A 27,067-nucleotide genomic window follows, 5' to 3' on the forward strand; every position below is an offset into this window, starting at 1 on the left:
AAGACAGAGAGCTTAAGATACTTTTGATTTCTCACAAGGAAATACATTAATTTCCACCACAACAAGTGATTATATTCTATACGTGTCTTGGTATTCTGTGCTTCTTACCTGTTTGTAGGAGACAAAGATAGGTCTGCTGAAGATGATCCACTCCACCACCTTACTGCAGGGCGGGGTAGTCAGAGAACCGGTGTAGCGATAGTAACTTCCCAGTGCAGATGGCAGCAGGTCCTTCAGCACGAACGGCTCCAGGACAGTCTCTTTTTCTATATGAGAGAGAGCAGGACAGATCAATACAACATGATCCACACAACACTTTTTATTTCAATGTAAACTACAGAGACCAGGCTTTCTGGAGCACATCCAAGTGCTACTGTTTCCCAGCCTTTAGGTTTATGCTATTGATTTCATTTGCATTGTGCCTGCCTCGTTCAATGTCCCCGTATTGACAGACATAATTGCACTGAACACCTATAATTATACCTCTGTTGGTGTAGGATGGCATACACAATACAATCAACTTTGTAACATCACATCCCCAAGCCCAAATGTTGACACTGGAATTATTCCCAGACTGACAAACAAAATCATCAGTGATATGAAGCACATTATGGTCTGGGGTCTAGAGGAAGGAAACAAAGCTGTTCATGAAATGATAAAGGATGCTTCAAGCAAGAAAGTCTGTTTCCTTTTTATATTACTTTCAGTGAGAGCAATCCAGAAATGGGCATTTCAAGCAAAACAATTAAAGTAATCTGATAAACACATTTTCGGTAAATCTTTCTGTGAGTGGGGGGCCTTGAGCTTCCACTGACCTCAGAAGACATGCTACAAAAAAACAGATGCAAGATGATGTGCCAAGCTGTTTATGCATTAACCTATGAAGTTTTTTATTTCTTTCTGAGTGTGACATGCTTCATGTATACTCAAGGCCCAGTATAAAACATGACAGAGTGGACAATATTTGGCATTAACCAAACAGGCTAACGAAAAAGTACATTTTATTTATATAGCCCAACATACAAATTCTTGAGTTGAGTTCAGGTCTAAGATTAGGCACCAGTTGGTTTCAGTTGGAATGTGTCTTAATAATGCAGGTAGAGACAGTTTAAGCCTCATGCAGAACCCTACCAAGTGTTGCTACCATGCTTCTTGTTGCTATGCTACATTTTCTAATAATTTGAAAGTGAAAAGAACTCCAAAGAAAAGATAACTTTGGTTGCAATAACAAGACTAGTATAGTAGTATTGTCTGGTAAGAAACCTCTCAAGGCTGCTATATGTTCATGACTAAAACGCAAAGGACTGAAAGACTGGGTACTAACAGAAAGGCTAAACATTCATTTGCTCAGTATTTTCATGGCAATATGCCTATTATAGTTTCAATATTTCTTTACAATAAAATATTTTGCCGAATGGTGGCACCAAAGGAAATGTCAATGGTTTATCAATCATCATCTGGTGATCATCAACATCTGCAACGAATGTGATGAATGTTTGACCCTTTGTTCATAGTGTCATGATCCAAAGTGTTACAGCATGGACCAATACGGAGAGCCACTAACTGCACTATAAGTTCTACTCCTCACTAGCTTTGCTGAAATGCATCCAGAAATGCCATTGGCCCCAAATGCATCTGGGAATCAGGTATGGTTGCTGCTGGCAAATCATCTTACAACCTGCATTCATTGATATTTGTGTCTGCAATAGAACAAGCTGATAAGTTATCTGACATAAGCTATTTTTTCACAAATGCCTACATCCAGAAGACACAAAGCAACATTAGCATGTATTTGGATTTAAATGTATTAAATATTCACTTGTGTTTTCATGTTTTTTACTGTGAAAAATATCTGTCTCTTTAGCTGCTCAATGGTCCACCGTGTTAACCAGCTCGTTGCTAACTTTGTGTTTTTGCTGTTTGGAGTTGAGCTGAGGTTGTTAGCTGAATAGCAACCCTGTTAACATTGTCATTCCTAATATAAGACGATATTCAACAATGCAGCTTTAAATGATAAAGTTATAATTAGAGAGTGTCTCCTGAAGAGCGATTTGTGGAAGCTCTATTCAGAGAAAGCTGCAGAGCTGCAAAGCTAAACAAAAAGCTCTCCAGTACCTAACAATTCAAAACGTTACCTCTGACTGCTTTATGAGATAGCCATCTGCATTACCTGTTGCATCATGAAAATGTTCTTGAGATGGTCAATTGTACAGTATAGTTAGTCAAGTAATTCTTCAAATTACTGACAGAAAATGAATAAAACACTTTAATAATTTTCATTAACAAATCATTCATCTGCCTGGTAACACCTGTAGAAAGAAAACGCTTTGCAGTCGAGGAGAGGAAGAAGAGGAGGGGAAGGAGAGAGCGTGACAGGACGAGGGGGAGTTGTCATCAGAGGGGAGAAAATGGAGGAATTGACTTGTGAAGCAAAGGAGAAGTAAGGAAAGGAGGCGCAGAAGGAAGAGAAGAATAAGAAGCTGGCAACAGAGTGAGATACATTCATAAAACATGAGAGAAAGGGAGGGGGGGGCATTCGTTTCGCTGTTCCAATGCAAACATATGAGGAAGGAGGGTGACAGGAATGACAATAAGGGGTGAGGAAGTGTTTAAGGGCGCGGTGTGATGTGTGCAGTGGGGGCGGGTCAGTTGACAGGGTTGGCGACGGGCGGAGGAGGAGATGCACTGTCTTTATTGGCGACAGAAGCATAGGCCCCCCCTCCCTATCCCAACCTCTTCCTCTAACTCCCCCTTTCTTCTCTTCTTCTTCACCCTCCCGCTGACAAGCCTCATCTCCCGCTGCCTCCCAGACGCCAAGTTCAGAGATGTATTTTCAGCTCTGTCGAATAGGCGCGACAGAGCGAGCCAGAGAAGCAGGAAGAGTAGGATGCAGGGAAGGGGGTGTTGATAGTAATTTGGTGGGGGTTGGTGGTGGGGATGTACTTGGGGAACAGGCCTTCCCCCAGAGTTATGCATCTGAAATAGTACTCTCAAGAACCAAACACACGTTTTTGTACCGTCTTTACCCAGTTTGTTGCATTGATCTGAAGAGCTTTGAAACCTTTGAGGAAAAAAAAATGTGAGATTCAAGTTGCACATCACATTGGCCAAAGCACATGGTTTCAGCAGGTCAAGCTTCATTACAATGCTGTGTTTGGAAGATTTTAGCAATTGTATTTATTCATTGCCACCTTTGGTTTGACAATTCTTTCAACCTAAAAGAGATGTAAAAATGACCTGTATGATAGTTTTCTAATCCACCTATCAGTATAACAACATTGCTTTTCACTGCCTTCCAAAACACAACAGTATTAACTAAAGGTCCAGTTGCTGGCTTTTTCCGGAGCTTTCAACCACATATGACTTTGATACCGGAGGCCACATTTTCCTACCAGTCTTCTTCCAAAAGCAAACGTTGTTTTCTTTAATCTTACTTTGAGGAACTTTTAACTGGTTATGAAGCCATCTCAATTTAATACTAATACAAAAAAACAAAAGTAAAAGAGAACATCAGCAAGAAGATTGACTAATTTTATAAAGTTATTCTATAACTATAACTGTTGTCTTTGCTAACGGGTCGGATTCCTCGCAAAATCAGATAAAATCATGCATGGGCGATGGAGTGAAGGGCTGAAGAATAATGTGTCTGACCCTTTAGGTTAATTCTCCAGACTGACTGGATGAATTTAGACCAATCAGCGATGCTAGGGTTACCTAACGTGGCAGCTGGATTCTTGCAATATCACAAGATCACACAAAAATCCAACTAGTCAAGCTTCAAGTAATGCACTTGTGTCCGGACCAATCAGCATCCTGTGAGGAGCTACTGGCTTAGGTTTGTGAGACGACACAGAGAGACAACTCTTCATTCAAAACAACAATGGTGGCTTCTAAAGAGTTTAGTGAGGATGCTACAATAGCATCAGTTCTATCAGAACTGGAGAGTATTTCCTCATTCTGAAGGCTTTTCTCCATGGTGAAGATGTTTTTCATCTGCTCCTAACAGGCTTCAGCAAAAAGTTTGAATGACAGATGGTTCATCCAATCACCTGCCAAGTAGTTTTTGAGAGTGCCTGCCCTTTTCCACACAGTTTCCAATGACAGCTTCTCAGATGGTCCTGTGTAACAAACCATCTGGAGGGTCAGGTTAATGCCAGTGTCCATCTGCAGTAAAAGTGAATGAAAAGGGTCAGTTTTTGATGGTTTTCAAGCCCAAAAGAGACAGATGGAGTTTTGTGATATCCGCAGTGTGTTAGATTAAAATTGAAAAAAATGAAGGGAGCACGACAGAGTGAGATCTGTTGTATGGGATCATACCGGTTGTGAAATGTAGCACTTGTGAGCAGCAACTGTCCCACTGCAATAACATCTCATTAAAGACAAGTGTTTGTTTGTGCCCTAAGAAATGTTCTTTAAAAAATGAAACCCTTTGAATTCCAAAACAATTTTACAATACAAAATCCTAATAACAATATTTGATCTAGTCCTTTAAAGATAAAATTACTACTCATGATACACATGTAATATAAGAATGTTCATTAAAGCATTTTGAGTTTATGTGTGCTTTTACAGCTGGCATACAGGCCTGGTGGAGACTGTGCAGTACTTACATCAGTGTATTGTAAGAATGTACCTGGAGTGGAGCAAGTCCATAGTCAGAATGGAAAAATGACAAATATTGTGCATATGTTGTAGATAACGTTGTGTTCTTCCTTAAGAAGCTTAAGGACATGACAGTTTAAAGATTACAGCGTGTTGCCAAAGCTCCTGTACAATGAAAGAACAGATTGTTTTTCAAGACAAATACAGATGCAGCCTGTAAGTAGCCAACCTGAGGGTTTGCTTTTCCTGCATGTTTGGTAACATGATAACGTTTTTTACAGCAGTTTTATTGAATCTATTTTTAAAGCTTGTGCCCACGCCTGATTTGACAGCTTGAGGTGAAGAAGGATAACAGGACTGGGACTTAACCTGAAAGACTCCAACCATTGTTTTGAATTTTGAACATCTTTAAGGTGTTTGATAAGACCAGTGTATTCTACATCGCTGACCCATTTTACGCAAACGCTCATGAAGCATAGGATTTTTGATGGTGATATCAGTCACAGATCTGATGAGATCAGATGAAACTGTACAACCCAGTATCCCAGGAATTATGTTAATATTTTCAGCAGGTCAGGGTTTATGTCCAATGCTTCTATTCAGTGCCAGGGCAGGAAGTAGAGTTCCCCTTGTGTAGAGATGTAGGAAGTAAGGGTTGTGGAGGTCGAGGTGGTGGGTAGTTACTGTATATAGTGCATTTATTGTTCATGCGGTAGAGTTTATGTATCTGTCCCTACTTTGGTCCACTTTATAAAATTTCATCTATTGAATGGTTTGCCTTGGAAGTTTTTTGAGATATGAGTAATCCCCAGAGGATATTAGTGATCGCATGGCTTTTAAAGCGTACATAGTGAACCAGTGAAATATCTACTTGATAATTTCAATTTCGATTTTAAATTGTTTGATCCCGACTTTTCATATATGGGGTCAAGCTTTGAGTCAAATAATTTCTGACCGGATACCTGCAAAACTACTGATCATCCTAAGAAAAGAAGGGATAATGGGCCCGAATAATAACTTATAATAATGTTATTAATAAGTAGAACAATTACCGTTCTACAATAAGGATCAGTAATCAAATAAGGCCTGCATCCTTACTTAGTAGATATAAATAGTGGGAAAATTATTATGAAAAACCTGTGGTTTTAATTTGACCCTTTTTGGGAGGGCATTACACTTCCACGCATGGTTGAAAATAATTGATATTCCATAAAAAACAGCACAAATAAAAAAAAAAATAAGCCTTGGTGTCAGAATGAATTAGGTGTTTTGTTTGAGCCATGAGCCCACAACCATTAAGCATCTATGATGAAAGAGTGTAAATACAGTAGAGTTATAACTGCTTTTTTCTTGGGTTTTGAACCCTGATTCTGAAAGTGGGTCTTGGAAAAGTCATACAGGGACAGGAATGTTTGTTTGTTTTAAAGCTGAGATATTTCAGCTCTAAATCCTGAAGTTTAAAGAATAATGAACCAGGGACTCATTTATTTACACTGCAGTTAGATTGCTAGATTTGTACATGAAATGAGTTGGAATTGTATGTACTTTGCAAAGATATTTGGATTTTGAATGCAAAACACTGAGCCAATGACTTCCAATCCAGTCTTCCACAGATGGGAAATGTTGGGATCTATTGTGTGGATTTATTCGGATGTTATTGCGTGATCCTGTGAACTGTTAAACCTTGAACAATAATGTTTGCATTAACTTGAGTGCTTTATGGTCATGAATTATATTTCTCTTAGCATTAGCACATTATCAATGGCATTAGTTTTGAATAAATTAGTGATTTTCCTGTTTGACTTTCCTACATAATGGAACAAATAAGAACATTTTGATGTACTAACTAGTTATCTTTAGTTCCTAAAATGTTAGATTGCAGTCTATTCTGATATCGTGTATAGACTGTAGAGCCACTAACTGTGTGTGGCTTATATCTTGTTGGTAAGGATAATACTGTGTTACAGGGACACCAGCCAAAATGTTTTAATCACTGCATCCATTTCCATACACTATGCAATACTTATTGGTGTATATTATTAGGTGTACTTTTGGAAACCGTTGCCTTACCTATGTCGAATGAAAACGTCAGTGGGATGAGAACATCATTTGTTACTGGATGGGTAGGGCAAACCTCCCATATCTAACAACAATCATTGTATAATGCGATGGAATAAAATGACACCCTTTACTGCCCAAGATTTACCCATATATTTTGTGTTGTTTGTGTTGATGTTAAGCCCTGCTGGACTAAGATTGGCTGACAGCTAGCATGGTACTTAGAATCCATGACGTACTGTGTTCTACTTTCTAAGGTTGTGTCTACATAGTATTCCTCAATTTGCAGAACACTTGCGAGATGGTTGAAGTTATACATTGACCTCAAATGGTCAGGCACTGACCTTGAATGGATGAGGTTAAGCCATGTTCTTGAATGGTTAAGTAAGGGTTAGAATGTAGTACTCCAATTGAATGCTACGAGGGGCACGGCACACAGGAACTGTACATTCAAAACAATCCTAAAATGTCCTTAATGAAACCATTGCAGATGGTTAAAATCTCAATATACATGTAAAAAATCAAAAGGTTAAAAGAGAATTGAAACATGTGCAAGCGAGAAGAAGATTTCCATGGACAATCTCACAGTTGTCAAGTTAATAAAATAGGGTATGTTGAAATGGATGTTCATAATTTGAATAAATTAATACTGTAGGATTTGGTTTTCCGGTAATGAGCACATTTAAATAGTTTATTTCTTTATGGAAATGGTTGGAATGAGAATCACAACAATATATAAATCATGCACTGAGGATTATTTCAAAATATTACACAAACCATGTATGGAACTTTAAAAATAAGTGCTGTAAAAGGATAAATAGGTATTCAGATACAAAACAAACTTACAACACAGAAGGCTTAGTAAAATGCATTAAAAAAGTGTATTTGTATGTATATATCTATAGACCAATCAATTCAGTATGTAAAATTACAATGATATATAGATGATAATTTAAAATGATTACAGTTATCTCATACAATACACAATTATGAAACATTAACTCAAGGGTATTTGTTAAAATTGGTTATGTAAAAATAAATAATGAAGAACAAACATTGAAATGAGCCCCGTCTGCAGGCGGCTACTAAAAATAATGTTAATTATTACTATTATTATTTTTAGTACATTTGCTTAAATGTATTTCACACCTATATGTGTAGATCCAGATGTGATATTGACCCTCAAATGGTTAAGGTTTGGCATTGTTACTGAATAGTTGAGGTTTGGCAGTGTTCTTGAATAGTTGAGGTTAGGCATTGTTCTTGGATTGTTGAGGTTAGGCATTGTTCTGGAATTGTTGAGGTTTGGCATTGTTCTGGAATTGTTGAGGTTTGGCATTGTTCTGGAATTGTTGAGGTTTGGCATTGTTCTGGAATGGTTAGGTTTGGGTGGGGTTGTGACCTCCTGGTGAAGGTCACGGGGGGCACGGGCACAAGGGGAGCATTAATCTAAAAGATCTCAAGTGTTCTTCCATTTGGAGCATAGATTTTGCTAAAAGTCCCCCCATGATAAACAACCTACTAAAAGAATAAAAAAAATTTAAATAAAATAAATTATAAAAACAGAGCATCAGAGCAGACGCAAGCCGAGCAACGGGAGTAGACTCTTAAAAGAAACCCCAGGATCTCCAAAGTCCGCCCCCCGGTGGAGGTTCCTATAAAAGACAGACAAATTAAAGGCACCGTCCAACAAATTAATACAGTGTTTCCTTTATAAATATATAAATAAAACAATGATATAAATAAATAATTGATATAACAAAGTATAAAAAGATAAATAAACATAGTATATATACATATATACACACATGCACCCCACATCTAAAACGTAAAGGTAAGTGCTTTTAAAACAGGTCAAACATATAAATAAAACAACAACAAGAAGATGAGGAAACACTGAGTTAAGAGGAATAGTTAAAATGGACGGTCCTTTACTTAAAATATTTTCCATCTGCGTGCGAAAATTTAAAAATATTGTTGTTAAATATGTGGCAACACCCCCACCGTATGTGTCTAAAAGAATAAATAACAAAGGAATGTAAATTAATTAAAACATACAATTATATATACATATATAATATATTAAGGACATGCAAAAGTTAAAAGCACACAATATTTGATAACATAAAATATAATATACAATAAAATTATTAATTTAATAAATAATTAAAATAAATATTAAAAAATTATAATTAAATATTTCATATGACTACACGGGGAGGGGTACCTACAGTGGTTGGGGGGGGAAAAGAAAGGGGGGAGGAGGGGAGGAAAGAGCGTTTAAAAGACATAAATAAATAATCGCACAGCAGACGGAATTACCGCTAAAAAGACCAGTGGGGGTGGGACCATGGAGATCCGGAAATGGTTTATTTCCTAAAGGAGGTTTTAAAAAAAACTGGTAAAAAAAATGGACACACAGTTAGTATTTTTCGTTTAGACCTTCAGGTTCTATTGTTTTTAGTCTGTGCATCCATTTCCTCTCTGCTGATCGCCGTTGCGCCACACTCCAATTTCTGTTGCTCTCAAGGCCCTTACTTTGTACATTGTGTGAGCCATGGAGTTTAAAATGTGTGTACAGGATGCTTGTGCCATTCCCACTATTGATCATGTAGATGTGTTGTTTAATTCTAAGCTGTAACTCGTTACCCGTCTCCCCCACGTACAGTTTGTGGCAGGCCCCGCACCTGACAGCGTAGACTGCGTTTGTAGCCGTAGGCTGCAGGGCCTGCCCCAGATTAAAACCAATCCTCGCATGAGGGTTAAAAACATGGGGGAGACGAATAAAACCGATCTCCGAACCTCGAAGCGCGTCCTTCCTGGTCCTCTCTTTATTGAGATCTGTGTGGACCAGGGAATCTTTTAAGTTTTTATTCCTACGGAAGGCGGAGATCATCCGGTACCCACTCAGGGCGGCACAGTCCTCCCTCGTCCCCTGAAAACTGTTTCTCCGTGTCTTTGGCATCTTTGGCATTGTTCCTGAATAGTTAAGGTTAGGTATTGTTCTTGAATGGGTGAGGTTAGGCATTGTTCTGGAATGGTTGAGGTTAGGCATTGTTCTTGAATAGTTGAGGTTAGGCATTGTTCTGGAATGGTTGAGGTTAGGCATTGTTCTTGAATGGTTGAGGTTAGGCATTGTTCTTGAATGGTTGAGGTTAGGCATTGTTCTTGAATGGTTAGGTTAGGCATTGTTCTGGAATGGTTGAGGTTAGGCATTGTTCTGGAATGGTCAGGTTAGGCATTGTTCTGGAATGGTTGAGGTTAGGCATTGTTCTTGAATGGTTAGGTTTGGGTGGGGACGTGGCCTCCTAGTGGAGGTCAGGGGGGCATGGGCACACAGGGAACTCTTATCTAAAAAGATGTTAGAGTGGTTCTTTATTAGGTGCATGGTTTTGCTAAAAGTCCACCTATAATAAACAACCTTTTAAAAGAATAAAAGTTTAAAATAAGATACAAAATAAAAAAAATATAAGAAACCAATAAAATAATATAGAAATGATTAAAAGGGCTTAAAAACAGCATCAGAGCAGACGCAAGCCGGGCAATGGGACTAGAGACTTAAAAGAACCCACTAGATGTCCAAGGTCCGTCCCCCGGTGGAGGTTCCTGTAAAATTCGGATAAATTAAAGGCCCCGTCCAAGATAAAATACAATGAATTAAAATACAGGTTTTGACAGAAGGGATTTTATGTATTTATAATAATGGAGATAATGGGTTTTTAGTTTATTTAGGTTTTTAGATAAAACAGTGTAAGAGCACACTAATACAAAGATGTTCCCTTAGTATAAATAAATTAAAATACAAAGAAAATAGGAATACAAAATAAAGAATAATATATATGCACACACATACACACTAGAATAAAAGTGCTGTATAAGGAAAGTACTCACGTCAAAAAATGTAAAACAAGTGCTTACGTGCAAAAGTTCAAAACTAAGGAAATGCCAGATTAAAATATATGTGCTATAAAATGTGTAAAAGTATGCTCTGTTGCCATCGCTCACAGACATCCATTTGGAAGGGGAGGTAAATTAAATAATGAAAAAATTAAAAATAGTTAAAATGGACGGTCCTTCACTTAAAATGTTTCCCGTCTGCGTGCGATAATTAAAGGAATATTTTAGTTTAATATGTAGCGACCCCCAAACCGTATGTGTCTAAAGAATATATAAATAGAATAAAAGAATATACATTTGTTAAAACATGCAAATATATATAAAGTGAAACCATGCAATAGTTTAAAAGCACACATTGTTTTTGAATGGTTGAGGTTAGGCATTGTTTTGGTTACGGTGGGTTATTGAAATGGAATGGTTGAGGTAAGACCTGTGAGGGGTAGTGATTGAAAACTCAGATTTCATCTGTTTTAGTAGGAAAATGCAAAGTAAAATCTCACAACTGCATGTTGTCAAATTTCTGAGAATTATGTTCTATTTTACTTTATTAGTAAATAATTAGTATAGTCCAGTATGTCTAGCATGTCCAGTCGAGTATATTTTATAGATGGACAGAAAGTGAGGCTTTTGTTATGTTGCCATTGCTAATATGCTGCATACAGTTGTATATTTACACACCCCTCTGTGTCAGCACTGTGTCATTTCCTCTGTTTATCTTCTCAAGCATCTGTGCTCCCGCTGCTCTCGTGACACAGTGCTGAATCGAAGCGATTTGTCCTCGCTGGCTCATATTACAAGTCCATTAATTTACTCTCTCACTCACTGCACAAAGTCTCCACTGACTTGGCACTGCGAGACCCTGAATTGGCAATTCATTTTTAAAGGGTGTACAAGGCTTATGGTGGTTTCCCCTGATTTGAGGTACCGTGTCGACCCTGTGGCACTTTTATAGGAAATCGAAGATAAATTCTATGTTTCTCTCTGTTTCTTTCCATCTCTACTGCTGTACCAGTATGTCTCCTATTTCTTTGCTGATGTGGGTTTAATCCCAAAGCGCTCTCTTTCACATCAGATCTGATGTGGCTCCAATGCACAGTGCTCGCATGTTAAGCTTCTTTTTCATCCTCTCCTCAATAGGATTTCCAGAAATTTGGGGCAGGCGCATCTATGTATCTGTCCTCCTTTCTTTATTATGGCATATTCTTTACAGGATTTTATTCACAGCCGCTATCTTGATTTGAGTGTGTACTTGAGCAGTTTGGCATGATGATAGTTAGTTATGCCAAGACTTTTAAGATCATCCTTTTTGGAAAAGCAGGTAGGTTTTATAAATAATTTATTTACAGGTTTTGGTTTGGTCAGCACGCCTTTCCTTCAGACTCTATGGTGCACTGCACTGCATCTTAAACATGCCTCATCTCCAGCTGTGCTGTGCATTATGTCAATGTTAGGATAACTCTTGAAAGGCCTGCTGTTTTGGAAGAGTTTGGATGAGATGAGCTGTGCTCCCAAGAATAAATCTCCCCAGAATCTTCATCCTCTTCTTCAAGAACAAGATGAACTAACTTTACTATCCTTGGATATTTCTTTTGCTATAGCTCAACAACTTTCAGATGTCAGGGAAACTTGGTGTAGATATTCATACTCGTCGGAGAGAATGAATCCTTTGCATTTGGACATTCTATTAGCTTCTGTCTACAAAAAGCATTGTATCACAATAATCCCATCGTTTGCTGAGGATTTGCTGTGGATAATCAGGACCATGATAGAAAGTGATAGTCAACGATATTGATCATGTAATTGATGCAAAGTAAATTATAATATACAAACAGGGTTCAAAGTTAATGTGTTTTGCTTTTATTAACTTGCACGGTCCAGAAAGCCGTATATAATTTGTTTAATTTATTAGCGGTTATCGAATAGCAAATGAGATTAAATTGAATTGTCATGTGTAAATTAAGTAAATGAATCTGGAGTACGGTCCCAATCCTCCAATGCCAACCATGCACACTCCTATTCCCAGGATAATTTAAATACTCGCTTAAGTTCATTTTCTTCATCTGCCCGATCATTTCTGCACATGTGAAACACTCAACACAGATAAGAAGGAAGCAAGTTGGACTACGCCTGAGCAAATCCATCATCAGCTCTGAAAAAAAAAAAATGTCTTTCATTGTTTTTTGAGTTTAAGTGAGTTGCTAAATTTACAAGCCCGATGTAGCAGTTTAGTTGCCCCAAGCAAATGGGCAATGCTTTCTGTTGAGCCCTGACATAATGATGAATGCGATTCGAATGATCACTCTAGGGTGTGGTTATGGAACAGCAGAGCACAGCAGTGATGCTGGCTGTGGAAAGCAGTGAAACAGACTTAACACTTTCAACCAGAAAGTGCAGTGAAACACTAACCTCATGTTAGACTACACCAAGCAAGTAGTTGTATGTGCCTAAACGTAAAGTAACAGTTAAGCATAGATGGGGCAAATCAGAAAACACTCATAATCAATCCATCCATTATCTTCTGCTTATCCGGGTCCAGGCTGAAAGTCGGCAGGCTTAGCATGATATTCCTTCCCAGCAAATTTTCCCAGCTCATCCTGGGGGACCCGGAGCCTTTCCCATGTCAGGGCCGATATGTGATCTCTCCAGCCTGTTCTTGGTCTAACCCGAGGCCTCTTACCTGTTGGACATGCCTGGAAAACCTCTAAAAGGAGGTGTCCGGGAGTAATCCTAAACCCACTTCAGCTGAACCTTCCGATGCAAAGGAGCAGCGGCTGTACTCCGAGCTCGCTCTGGATGTCTGAGCTCCTCATCTCTAAGGCTGAGCCAAGCCTCTCTTTTCTAAAAAAAGCTGAGATGCTGAGATGAGACCAATGTGTGTTTGAACGATTTCACGGCAATGATGATGATCTCTGCAAGAGTGATGATTCACTGGGACCAACATCAAAATGAAAAGCATGAGAGAATGAGAGAGCGATCACTGTGCTCTTCCTCCTCCCCTTCGCATCTCGTCTTTCCCATCATCCCACCACATCATTATCAGTCTTTGCATCTGCCTCCAAAGTCCCGACAAAAACCCTGCGTAGACAATGGGCTCCTCTCTTCTCTGCCGAAGCCTTTCATGAGTCCGCTATGTAAATCAGACTCAGCCTTTTTACCAGGCTGATTTCACAGGGATGGCACGGAGCCGCTCGCTGGCTAACTAGTCAGAGGGCATTTGTTCCCGCGAGGTTTCATGTAAAATGCAACGAGGCATGGGGTACAGACAGAGGAGTCAGACCTGCGGTGCGTGTCCGCTAGACAAGCCCAGCAACAAGGGAAGAGAGCGCTGTGAAAAATGTAACCACCCGCTGCTCCATAGAGTAGCACTGACGGAGACAGAGCAAATTAACCAACCACCTTCCCTGTGGGAGAGATGGGAACGTGGCCTTGTTTGAACTTGAGTGGTCTTTGTGTTAGATGAATTATGGAGGCGGAGTAGTTTTTCCAAGACAGCTGAGCAGGAGATAAAGTGCAAGTATCATGCGGTGAGGTTTTATCAAAGTTTTATTTGTGTATGCTGAAATTCTAAAATTCACTGTGAAGCCGTTCTGTTGTTGCAAGGCGAGCAGGGCCCTTTGGGGGGACAAGACAGAACATTGCTTTAGGATAAATGTTTTGATCATGACAGGGATGCACTTCAGGGCTGTATGCAGGAGACAACTGTTTTTGACTGAGGGCATACAGTGCTAACAAAACACAATGTAAAATCTTCTAATTTGTTATGTGAGGCATATAAAAAACACTGAACCATCCCAGAAGTCCTACATTATTGTGTGCTTATACTGTATGTGAGGCACTAAATGATGCAAAAGGCTGAGACTTTTTGATGAGGAATACAATCAAAGCTAGAGGACCCTGCAGTTACTAAGTAAGTATGATACAATATTATACATCAGATGTTTTTATCAAATGTGTTTTACAACTTGTTTTCCTTGCATCTATTCAGTGCAGAGTACATCATGTTATGGCCTTATAGCAGTGGCGGGCTGTGCATTTTATACCTGGGCCTTCACAGCTGAAACACAGCTACGGTTATTATTTGTGTCGTGTAAAAATGAAGCCAACAGCTATAGATACACTAACTGCCGAGAGTGCGTCTCTCTGCTCTGACTGCAGCTGGGACTGCTGCGCGAGGCTTCTGTGGGCGGCGGCGGAGGGGCTCACGGCAGCACCCTCTGCTCGTTCACGACAGTGAAGAACGTACAAGCTTTAATGTCAAAACACCAGAAAACTCTCCAATAACACCAGAACATGTCGCTAGATTTGTCACTAGTAGCTTTTGACAAAGGCCATGAGGGTTTGGAAAGTCGCCAGATTTAACGAAAAGTCGCCAAGTTGGCAACACTGGCACCGGCTAAATGTGTCCCCAGAGCAACACTGGACGTAACAATGGTTCCTATCACATATTAAACCAAACAAAAATCCATCTTCATAAAAACAAGTTGTACAAATTATAATATATAAACAAGCATATTAAAGCTACTGCAGATGTAAAAACAAACACATTTAATACCAGAGCTGTTGTTCATTATTTAAAGACAAAGTCCATCCTCCTCTCTTTGTTAATAAAGAGTTTAATCTCACGGTTGTTCAGTACATCCGTGCGTTTTTGTTCCAGTAAGAAGTCCTTCTGGATTCATGGTCGCCAGTGAAGACAGTCGAGCCTCCCCAGTTGTATTTCTTGAACACGTTTTAATGTGTTTGAGGGCTGAAAATGTCCGCTCCACAGAAGCAGCAGATGTTGGGATTGTCACCGCCCAACATGTCAAACTAAAGATCTGATTGGTTGAACACTATGACAATCAACAATATCGTCCCCATTCACTTAAACTGCACATGGAGGCACTGGTGAGTCTGCAGGCATGGGGCCTCTCTTCTACCTAGAGACACAGAGGTGAAATCTGAGCTACTGAGGAAGACAGTAGCTGTGCAATGAGAAAATAAGATAATGGAAAAATATTTTTATAAATTATAATACATGTAGTGTATTTAAGAAAAATTATTAAATTGTAAAATAGCTATAACTTTGTGATTCTGTTTAGGCCAGCAGAGAAGGCTTTGCAGGCCCTGACGGCCCGCCACTGCCTTATAGTGACCTTGTAAATCAAAATAAGGCCTCACGTTTCTCTCCATAGGCATCCTATACTGTGCAGATTCACTTCCTCTAAAGCACGGCCCATGTTGTGAAACTGGCACACTCACTTTGCCTCCATGGTCAGCATTCCAGATGAGCAGATTAATGTTCTATATAAAGCTGCTGACTGTCATTCATGGCAGCTGTGATTTAAAGTCAGATATTACAGCCTCTGTGTCTCTTATTGACATCTAGTTCTGATAACCACAATGTTTATTTTGTAGAAGTGATTAAAAGACGCACTGGGACGACAGTTAGCTTCACTCATCTCATGATATTAATGTTCTAACAAACATCAGCTACTGCATACAGTTGACACTTAAATGAATGCATCACTTATTCTCTAACACACATGCTTGTTTACATGTATGCAAAGATCGTTTTTCATTGCTAACATTATACCTGCCAAAGTAAATGAGATCTAGGAACATGATGACTTTGTTACAGCAAAGTGATCAGAAAAAAAAGGTCAGGTATATTATGTCATAAAAATATCATAAATTGTCAAGGTATAGTATGCAATAAAAATGTTAAAATAGCCGTAGTAGAGTTTATAAAAAAAGTAATTGTTTAGTAAATTGTCATAAAATATACACAGTATAGTATGTCAAGAATTTGCAAGAGTTTAGCCAGATTATCTAAACCACTTCATTGAAAGTGAGTGAGATTAAATGACAGTAGTAGTCCTCATTGCACAGTAAAATGAACTATGCAAGTCTGCTTAGTCAGGTGAATTGATCGGTCATAGACAATAGAAAGTTTGGGGAATAATGTACTGTTCTCTCCCAAATAAGTTGCCCTGTCGGAATTCTTCTTAGCGATGAGGCAGTGTTCCCAGATCTTAGCAAGTCATTTTGTGCATTATTATTTTTTTACAGATAATTATGAAAATAAAACCAAAATTGTAAGGAATCAGAATTATGTTTAATTTCAGTGTCCTACATAAAAGTATGAATGCTTTGTTATACAATCTCGTTCACTAGGATAAGGGGACGTTTTTTCCATTTAAGTTTATGTTAATGTTTTACTCTTATCAGAAAATATTTACCACAATTTCCCATGACCTCAATGTGACCTCCTTTGCCTTTGGAGTTTTTTTCATTGAAAGAACAAAAACAAGAACATTCTCCCATAAAGCCACCATAGCTCAGAGTGATAAGGCCTTTGTTACCAGAACTAATTTACCGTGTTAATTCCACTCCCCTCCTGAGTCCAGTGAGGAAATTAGCAAAGCAAATTTACAGTTGAGATACTACACCACATCAGTGTGTAAAGCCTCATGTCTGGACGTTTAGTTTGCAAATATATCATGGCCATCGACAGGAATATTCTTCTACTGTGATAGTTTGCAGATAAATGCAGCAGCAAATTTAATTGAATTAGTTAAGCTAAACGAATCTGAAGTCATCACAATACTGGAACCTGATTGGCTGACAGCAGCGGTTCCTCAGATCAATGAGGTTAACCTGCCGAGTCAAGGCTTTTCAGTTTAACTGCTGCAAAAGGGCCTGACTGGGCAAAATCACTGTGTGTCCAAGTGAATACAGCGAACTGAATCTTGGACTGACGACGTACTTAAGTCTATATTTCAACACAGAATGTGTAATAGTGGGTCGACAAGGCTAATCTACCGAATACCTCGTGGCTGATGACAGAGGCTTTAGCACAGCAATAGTCCTGAAAGCTTAAGTCTCCTACATAATCTGGCCACCAGTGGCAGAACTGGTATTGACGTTAATGGAAGAGACTTTCCCTATATCATTTTTACACCTCTGAAGATTGATTGTAATGTTGCTTACCATCCAATGAGTATACATGTTCTGTATTATTCCTTTGTCATATTGAGCAGTCTGTTTGTGAAATGTCAAAGTGAAGTGAGATTTAAGGACCAGGGCTGGACTTAACCAGACAGTAATTGAGAGACCAAAACAATGTGCTAAAAAGGGCTCAAAGCTTGTGTGATAACGCAAGATGAATTGATATTTATTCAGAAGAGTCCTGGCTCTCTTATGAGTCAACATCATTGTGTGACTGGGACTGCCACTCACCATGATGGACCACTCCCTTCAGGCCGTGGATTATGGGGTCTACAGCGGGATTGTCCTTCCCCCCCACCTGAGCAACACGAAAAAAAGATACAGTGAACATCACATAGTATTAGTATTCATAGAAAACATTGCTGCATACATTAAAGGTTACACACGCTGCTTATATGATCTGTAACATGTAAATCAGACATAATACATTTCTGTTGTTTTTCTATAAACATTCTCCAAATATTGAATATTTGTCTTTGCTACAACAAATTATTTTGCCATTTCTGTTGTTTTCCAAATATGCATGTTTATTTTATTTGTTATGTAAAAGACTATCATTTCCCTTTATGTATTTTACATATCTTTGTGTTTGTTAGTACTAGCTACTATATATTATAACCTCTGCTGCTGCAGCGACTCAATTCCTTGCAGTCATGAAGTGTCAACTAATCTAAGCTTATTATTAGCACTTATTTTTGACGTGGCATTTGTTCCAGTGTGACGGGGGATATCCTGGGAGTCAGGTGGAGAGAAAAAGTCACGGAATGTTTCAAAAATTCAAGCCTAGGTGCTAACTGTTCAAACTAAACTTAACTGTCATTACAAACAAAGCACTATTTTTCTACATTTATTTCAGAACATTTGCAATCATCGCTCAAAATCAGCAGCTGATGCACTGGTTTGCATCTCTCTCCTATTTACTGTTCCTTCACTTCCTGTGGACTGCTATAATGGGCGTAATGGAGTTAGAGCCGAAAGTTGGAATTAAAAACAAAAAAAACAATCTCTTTCACTCTGTTTCTGTTCTATGGACGGCGCCGCACCTGGTCACGCACCCTCCAATTTAGCTGTACTCACATTCTTTCATTTCACAGCACAAACAAATGCCCCTTGATTAACAGTAGGGCTTACAGTTTTCATATGCACAAATGTTTAGACACCAACAAGTTATATATTTTAAGATTTTGATTGTGACAAAGGAGGAGCGGACAATTTATGAGCAAACACTGTGTTTTGCAGGGGGTTGTCATGACTCAGAAAGGTTGGGAACCACTGATTTAAAGGATGAATATTTGTGGGTCAAAAAGCTTGTTTGGTGCATAGTCATAACAATAGTACAGTACCATGCACCTGTGCGAAATCAAAAGAAAGAAAAGGGCAATAGAATTAATGGAGGTGGATGAAGGAAAAAAAAGTTGAAAAGTACAGGGGAGAGAAAAAAGGTGCAGTGTAATAAGGAGGAACATATAGCAGCAATCAAGAAGCTCTTAAAGGCCCTCTTCATCTGAGCGCCAACACTGTGATCCACCAGGCTCTTCAAGAACACCACATATGACTCAAAATGATTCGTACAGTTTGAGTCCTTTGTGATTAAGTGTCTGCTAAAATGAAAATGAAAATGACCTGTGACATGTTACTCTGATTCAAGTCCCAGTGACGTGTTCTGAAGAAAGAAATCCTTCAGACTACAAAAGTGGCATTTAAATGGAATAAATTGGTTGAGTTTTCCCAGATAATATTATTGTATGCAGTTCAAGCAATGAAAATGTATTTAAAAATAAAAAATAAAACCAATTAGTTGTTCCATCTTATTTATCTTTTGTATAATTGCTATTGCTCATTAATAAAGCAAAGGTGTTTCTTACCCAATTAATCAATGGACTACTTCACACCTGTTCTCACATCTGTGCATTGGCTCCCCGTTAGTTCCAGAATATATTATACAAAGTCACTCCTCGTCTATAAACCCCAAGCTGCCTTGCTCGACACCAACTCTCTGACCTCCTTATTCAGTATGAAGGACCGTGAAGTAAACTAGCTCAGGTGTGTCCTTCAGAGGGTCAACGTCTATCAGAGTGATCTCATTGTTTACATATACATTTTGAATGTGTATATAAAGGCTATATACTGCAGGACATATACGTTTTTCTATGTGAAACACACAATAAAATGTGCTATACAAATAAAATGACTCACTGCAAGCTACTGCTAAAATGAACCCTGCAACAACTGCTACTACTAATGATGTGCTTTTATTTTTCATGAAAACTTGCGACTACAACGTTGCATCCACCACTACAACAGCAACAACCTGGGCCCTATTCCTCGTACGTGGTTCAACTAAGTCGATCAAATGTCCTATTATCCAGCTTAAATTAACTCGATGATTGACATCAGGCTATCTCGGTTCCTCAAAGGCTGATCCGCGCTCAAACAGTCTCGTTAATTCGAGCCAGATGTCAGACAACAGAATCGTTGCGCGTGCCCGTCCTACTTCAAAAGGGGGAAGCGTCGATCACCGAAACCATGATTTTCTAACAGTACAACAGCAAATAAACTCAAAGAAAGAGCCTCTTTTTACTCCTCTGACGAGCAGGAGATGATCATGAACACATACGAAGAATTCAAGACCATAATCATGGCGAAATCTAACGCTGCGAGGGCTAGACGAGAAGCATGGCAACATATCGCAGACATCGTTAAATGCGCAAGTGTTGGGAAAATGTATAGGTTAATTTTAAGTGCCTCATCACCCCAATCAATCAGATGATATGTCTTTAAGTAGGCTTAATGGAATGTATCATCCAATGAGATCCATAGCGAAAATAATTATATCAACTCTTTCAGAATAAGTAGATAAAAACAAGCCCAAAGAGTATCTAACTGATACGAATTAATAGATACTGATGAGGATATATGTACTGTATGCGCTTATGTATCATGTATATATATATATATGTGTATATATACATGTATGTGTAGATTACCATATAGAATAGGAGTTTGAATATGCGTGTGTGAATCTGTGTATGGGCGGATCAGTGTGTATGTATTATTCATAATAAGCGGTGTGTGTAATTCTCTCTATTCTTATCATGAGTCCACCTTAATCATGTTCTACAATAATGATATCAATGGTGTACTAATAATACTGTCATATCATTATGAGTGCTTTCAACCATCATGTAGTTCAACCAGCCATCAAGAGGACATGGGAGCAAGTAAACACTAAGCACACAAACATTCAGAATGGTGAGTCAATACAATATGTGCCATGGTGATGTAATGAACACGTCCATAAGTTTCTTAAGCGCCAAATAAACTTCATGAACAGCATGGCATGCAGCGGCTTTCCCGATGTTCTCCACATCACCGACACTGTACAAACATGAACCACTCGCAAAACAGCGCGAGGCTGTGATACAGTCTGTGAGACAGTAGATGGCGTGTGGTGTTCAATGTACGGCTCGAGAAGGTCTTTAAATAAATGATTCCTTGTCGGTAGAATCGATAGCGCTCATACAGGAAGTCATCATGATGTGATAACGGATCTTGGCGATGTCGAAGAACTCTCTCCCTATAAAACGCTAATCTGACTGATATCGCTTCCTCATCGATGGATCTCTGAGGAAGGGAGCTGACACTTTTTTCCGGGGGAGTGGCAGCTTATCCAGCGGATCTAGCTCAAGTCTGCTCTGGAGCAGGTTCAGGCTTATGGATGTGTTGCTATGGTGATTTTTCCAAACTTGCTTCGAGGAACCGAAAAGCCTCACTTATGTAATCTCATCCTGAAAATGATCCGGCTAACTCAGTTAGCCACGTACGAGGAATAGGGCCCTGGTGGTTACTACACACAGCTACAATCAACAACATGTACTGCTAATGTCATGATAAAACATGATTGTACTTCAAATGACTTGCAATACAAAATCAAACTGCAGCTTTCTCAAACAATTAAAATGTTCAGAGGTTTCAGTTGTTGGTGCTACGTTTAGACAGAGAGGAACAGCTTCTTGTGTATAATCCAAACTAACCCAAACTACAGCAAAGCCACAGCATGCAAATCCAACATGCTGCCTGAACCGCTTAGAGACTGCCAAGACTCCCCTAGACCCTCCACAACCTCTTCTCTCCTGAATTTGGAAACACATACTTGTTGGCCAAGGTTTTCTGTCTGGGATTTTATATAATTTCCTTAATCAGGGGGAAAAACTAATATATCTTCATTCTATTTACTCACATGGCTGTGTGACATGATGCATACAAATTATGATTATGGAGGCAGTTACATCCTCTAGGTCAGTGATTCTCAACTGGTGGGCCTTTGCCTGATAAAAAGAAAAAAAAGAAAAGTGATTATATTTTGAAGGGAATTATTCCAGCATTTACGGGACTCATTCAGCGGTGCAGGAAAAACAACGACCAATACGTTGTGAATCACATCACGTGATGCAGCTCAGCCAATCAAATATGAGTATTCTGAAGTTTCCTGACTTGAGTGAGATGTTCACACACCGACACACAGGGGAGAGACGAGGAGACAGAGAGCAGAGCAGGACTGTAGTAGTGAGAGATGTTAAAGTCAAATCATAGGACGATCTCCAAAAGAGAGAAATGTCCATTGAGACTCTGGCTGGACACTCATATAGGTGAATTTCTCCTTTCAGAAGATGAGAAAAATATAATCTAGTGGCTTTTTCACTTCACCCTGAATGAATTCTGCTACGTAATGTATTCTTTAATCCAGCCGTTATTTTACTTGAAATGAGAAGAGCATTTATTTATGTATTTTCTATGTAATATTTATAATCCATCCAGGTAAATTTGAAAAATAAGAATAATAATTGTTAAAATATAGTTGATGTGTACCTTCTTTATTTGATTTGACAGTTGTTTACTACACAGAGACGTTACTACTACTACACTTCTTTAAAAAAAAATATATATATATATATATATTTTGACAGGGTGGCTTCTACTGCCCGAAGACGTCGCAATATATAGCTACACACACCGATGTTACCGGTAGTATCGTTGAGGTTCGAGTGAGATATCGCTTCTCCCTTTTCTGCATTTTAGATTCATACTCTTGGATTGAATCTTGTATTCGTGATGGACAGTCCACAAATGTCTCCCGTCATTTCTGTACTGGACATATACATCTTTGTTTGAGAAGCCTTTGGAAATGCTGGGAGCTAACGCTCCCATCATTTCTGTACGAACCTCATTCTGAGCTTCATGTTAAGATACAGTTAATCTATGGGGCTTTTATTTTGAAAGGGTGGGACTGGGTGGGTGAGAGAGGGGGAGAGGAGACATATTCATAATGTTTGACACAAACACAGAGGTTATTAAATGACAGGCTTCATCACAAGTATTCCAGTTAGAATTCATTCTGTGGGGCTTTTATTTTGAAATGGGAGGGGGGGTTCTCGAAAAATATATAAGATCCGAATGACTGTATGATAGAGAGAGACACAGAAAGTAAGAGAGAGACAGAGTGAGTGAGACAGGCAGACAGACAGGAGGTCTAACAATGGCTTTGACTGAAAATCTCCAAGTCATGTGTGTGTATGTGTGTGTGTGTGTGTGTGTGTGTGTGTGTGTGTGTGTGTGTGTGTGTGTGTGTGTGTGTGTGGAGAAAGACAGACAGAGAGAGCCTGCGTGCGTGTGTGTTACTGGTTGCCATGGTGAGGACGCACCTGGTTGGAGAGGCAGACTGATTCAGTGTGGCTTTGTGGCACAAAGGCAGTAGAACTGCCTGTGCCAAAGCACACTGACTGTAATCCTGCGGGCTTATTGTTGGAATGCTGTCAAGCATTCCAACTATTGTTATCCTGTTCTTTATTGTTGGAATGCTTTTAAGCATTCCAAGTATTGTTATCCTGTTTCTCTTTATTGTTGGAATGCTTTTAAGCATTCCAAGTATTGTTATCCTCTTCTTTATTCCTCTTTTTATTATATTTCTTCCGTACGTTTTTTGGCACGCTAAGGCTCCTTCATATTTTAAGCTACAGAAACCGTTCAAATATCAAAATGTTCAGCTCTTTCAGGAGACAAGTGCTATGACTTTTATTATTTCTAATCTTTAAACTTTTTGAATTAAGCTTTTTGCAACTTTTTTTTGGAATGGGTTTCTATGGAGAATATTTTCAAATATTTCAAATAATTCAAATAATTCTTCAACTTTCAAATCCTTCAACTTCCTCATACTTTCAGCTACAGACACCATTTCAACTTTAAAATACAGAGAAAATCTTAAGCTATTATTGTATGTTATAATCTTTTTTATATCTTTTATACTTTTTGAACTGTCCCATTTTAACTTTTATGATTTTTTCAGTCCTCTTCTGCCTTTATAATGGGTGTGTATTGCGCAGCTTAGAGTGCGTGATGTCACCGCTAGAGTGAAGAGCAGCTTCAGATTCTTGTGAAAAAAATATTTGTCTTTTGCCTTCGACTCCACAATTTACACTCTTCATATATATTTTTTAGTTCATACAGTAGCTAATCCTGTCTTCTCGTTAAAAAGTGATTGTGGAATCCCACAGATTTACACAATTGGCAGAAAATGACTTAATTGAGAGGAAAAAACAACTTTCTGCTCCATAGAGACCAATGTTAAATCTTGCTGCAAAAACATCTTCCACAGAACTCGGTACCCCATTTCTACATTGCCAGTTTAGCCACATTTTTTACACTACAGACACAATTTTCACAGGATCTGTTGTTCAACCCATCCTTCCGCTCATGTATTGATATCGGAGCAATAGGAGCTACGGTTATGGGGTTTTTGAGGATTTGTTTGAGAGGTGTTTCCCTGTCTGTTCTCCATGAACAGGCTGCTGGCACACAGGTGTTTCTAATTAGGGATGTTTATAAACACCAGGTGCGTCCTCACCATGGCAACCAGTTACACACACGCACGCACGCACGCTCTCTCTCTACACACACACACGACTTGGAGATATTCATTCAAAGGCATTTTTAGACCTCCTGTCTGTCTGTCTGCCTCTCTGTGTCACTCACTCTGTCAGTACATATAACTGTCTGTCTGCCTGTCTCACTCACTCAGTCCATCTAACGGTCTGAGTCTGTCTGTCTGTCTGTCGGTCTGTCTCACTCACTCAGTACATATAACTGTCCGTCTGCCTGTCTCACTTACTCAGTCAGTACATATATCTGTCTGCCTGTCTCTCTCACTCACTCAGTCAGTACATATAACTGTCTGTCTGTCTGCCTGTCTCTCTCTCACACTCACTCAGTCATCTAACTGTCTGTCTGCCTGTCTGTTTCTCTCTCACACTCAGTCATCTAACTGTCTGTCTGCCTGCCTGTCTCTCTCTCACACTCACTCAGTCATCTAACTGTCTGTCTGCCTGTCTGTCTCTCTCTCACACTCACTCAGTCATCTAACTGTCTGTCTGGCTGTCTGTCTCACTCACTCACTCAGTACATATAACTGTCTGTCTGCCTGTCTCACTCACTCACTCACTCAGTACATATAACTGTCTGTCTGCCTGCCTCTCTCTCTCTCACACTCACTCAGTCATCTAACTGTCTGTCTGCCTGCCTGTCTCTCTCTCACACTCACTCAGTCATCTAACTGTCTGTCTGCCTGTCTGTCTCTCTCTCACACTCACTCAGTCCATGTAACTGTCTGTCTGTCTGCCTGTCTGTTCTCCATGAACAGGCTGCTGGCACACAGGTGTTCATGATTAAGGTAATCAGCAATGTTGATAAACACACAGACTCACAGACACACGCGTACATACACTTCTCTCTCTCTGTCTCTCTGTGTCTCTCATTCAGTCATTCAGGTCTTGGATACTTTTAGAGGACCCCCCACACACACACTTATTCTAATGCTACTAATACTTCTACTACTTATAATACTTCTACTAGAACTACAACTTCTACTACTACTAAAACAAATATCGCTACTGCTGACATTTTTTAAGCCACAGAAACCATTCAAATATTAAAATGTTCAGCTCTTTCAGGAGAGGAGTGATATGACTTTTCATATTTGTAAGCTTTAAACTTTGAATTATTCAGCTTTTTGCAATCTTTTTTTAATTGGATATCTATGGAGAAAATCTTCAAATCCTCTTAAACTTCTTCAACTTTCAAAGCCTTCTTCTTTCTCATACTTTCAGCTACAGATGCCATAGTTAAACATTTCAACTAGAAGGGTTTTCAGCAGTGCAGTTTAAATGCTTTCAGGCTACAACATTTTTCAGACAGGTAGTCTCCCATTTCTGTATTTTCAGCCATTTGTAATCTTTAAACTTTTTGAATTATTAAGCTTTTTGCAATTTTTTTTTAATTGGATATCTATTTTCAGCAATGTTTTTGCAATTAATTTCAGCTTTTAGCATTCCAACGCATTTTCAGCAGGAAATGCATTTTCTAGTTCTTCTTCTATTTCTTCCGTCCCCCTGTTTTTTGCTACCTATCTCCTTCCACATTTTTTAAGCTACAGAAACCGTTCAAATATCAAAATGTTCAGCTCTTTCAGCAGAGGGGTGCTATGTCTCTTCATATTTCTAATCTTTAAACTTTTTGAATTATTAAGCTTTTTGCAACTTTTTTTTTGAATGGGTTTCTATGGAGAATATTTTCAAATACTTCAAATAATTCTTCAACTTTCAAATCCTTCTACTTTCTCATACTTTCAGCTACAGACACCATTTCAACTTTAAAATACAGAGAACATCTTAAGCTATTATTGTATGTTATAATCTTTTTAATATCTTTTATACTTTTTGAACTGTCCCATTTTAACTTTATGATTTTTTCAGTCCTCTTCTGCCTTTATAATGGGTGTGTATTGCGCAGCTTAGAGTGCGTGATGTCACCGCTAGAGTGAAGAGCAGCTTCAGATTCTTGTGAAAAAAATATTTGTCTTTTGCCTTCGACTCCACAATTTACACTCTTCATATATATTTTTTAGTTCATACAGTAGCTAATCCTGTCTTCTCGTTAAAAAGTGATTGTGGAATCCCACAGATTTACACATTTGGCAGAAAATGACTTAATTGAGAGGAAAAACCAACTTTCTGCTCCATAGAGACCAATGTTAAATCTTGCTGCAAAAACATCTTCCACAGAACTCGGTACCCCATTTCTACATCGCCAATTTAGCCACATTTTTTACACTACAGACACAATTTTCACAGGATCTGTTGTTCAACTCATCCTTCCGCTCATGTAATGATATCGGAGCAATAGGAGCTACGGTTATGGGGTTTTTGAGGATTTGTTTGAGAGGTGTTTCCCTGTCTGTTCTCCATGAACAGGCTGCTGGCACACAGGTGTTTCTAATTAGGGATGTTTATACACCAGGTGCGTCCTCACCATGGCAACCAGTTACACACACGCACGCAGGCAGGCTCTCTCTCTACACACACACACGACTTGGAGATATTCAGTCAAAGGCATTTTTAGACCTCCTGTCTGTCTGTCTGTCTGTCTGTCTCACTCACTCACCCAGTACATATAACTGTCCGTCTGCCTG

General features: G+C 39.0%; 1 protein-coding gene across 1 annotated transcript in view; it reads right to left on the minus strand.

Annotated features, from left to right (window-relative positions):
- The window catches only part of LOC306693940 (receptor-type tyrosine-protein phosphatase gamma-like), a gene marked incomplete at its 5' end in the record, with an annotated part of 535,669 nt that overhangs the window by 116,109 nt on the left and 392,493 nt on the right, over positions 1-27,067 (minus strand). The window contains 2 exons of the mRNA XM_079156627.1: positions 109-266; positions 17,779-17,845. Coding sequence (XP_079012753.1) covers positions 109-266; positions 17,779-17,845 — 225 coding nt within the window. The remainder of the gene's footprint in view (positions 1-108; positions 267-17,778; positions 17,846-27,067) is intronic.

The sequence above is a fragment of the Pholis gunnellus genome (assembly GCF_910591455.1).
Source record: "Pholis gunnellus genome assembly, chromosome: 3".
Taxonomy (NCBI): Eukaryota; Metazoa; Chordata; class Actinopteri; order Perciformes; family Pholidae; genus Pholis; species Pholis gunnellus.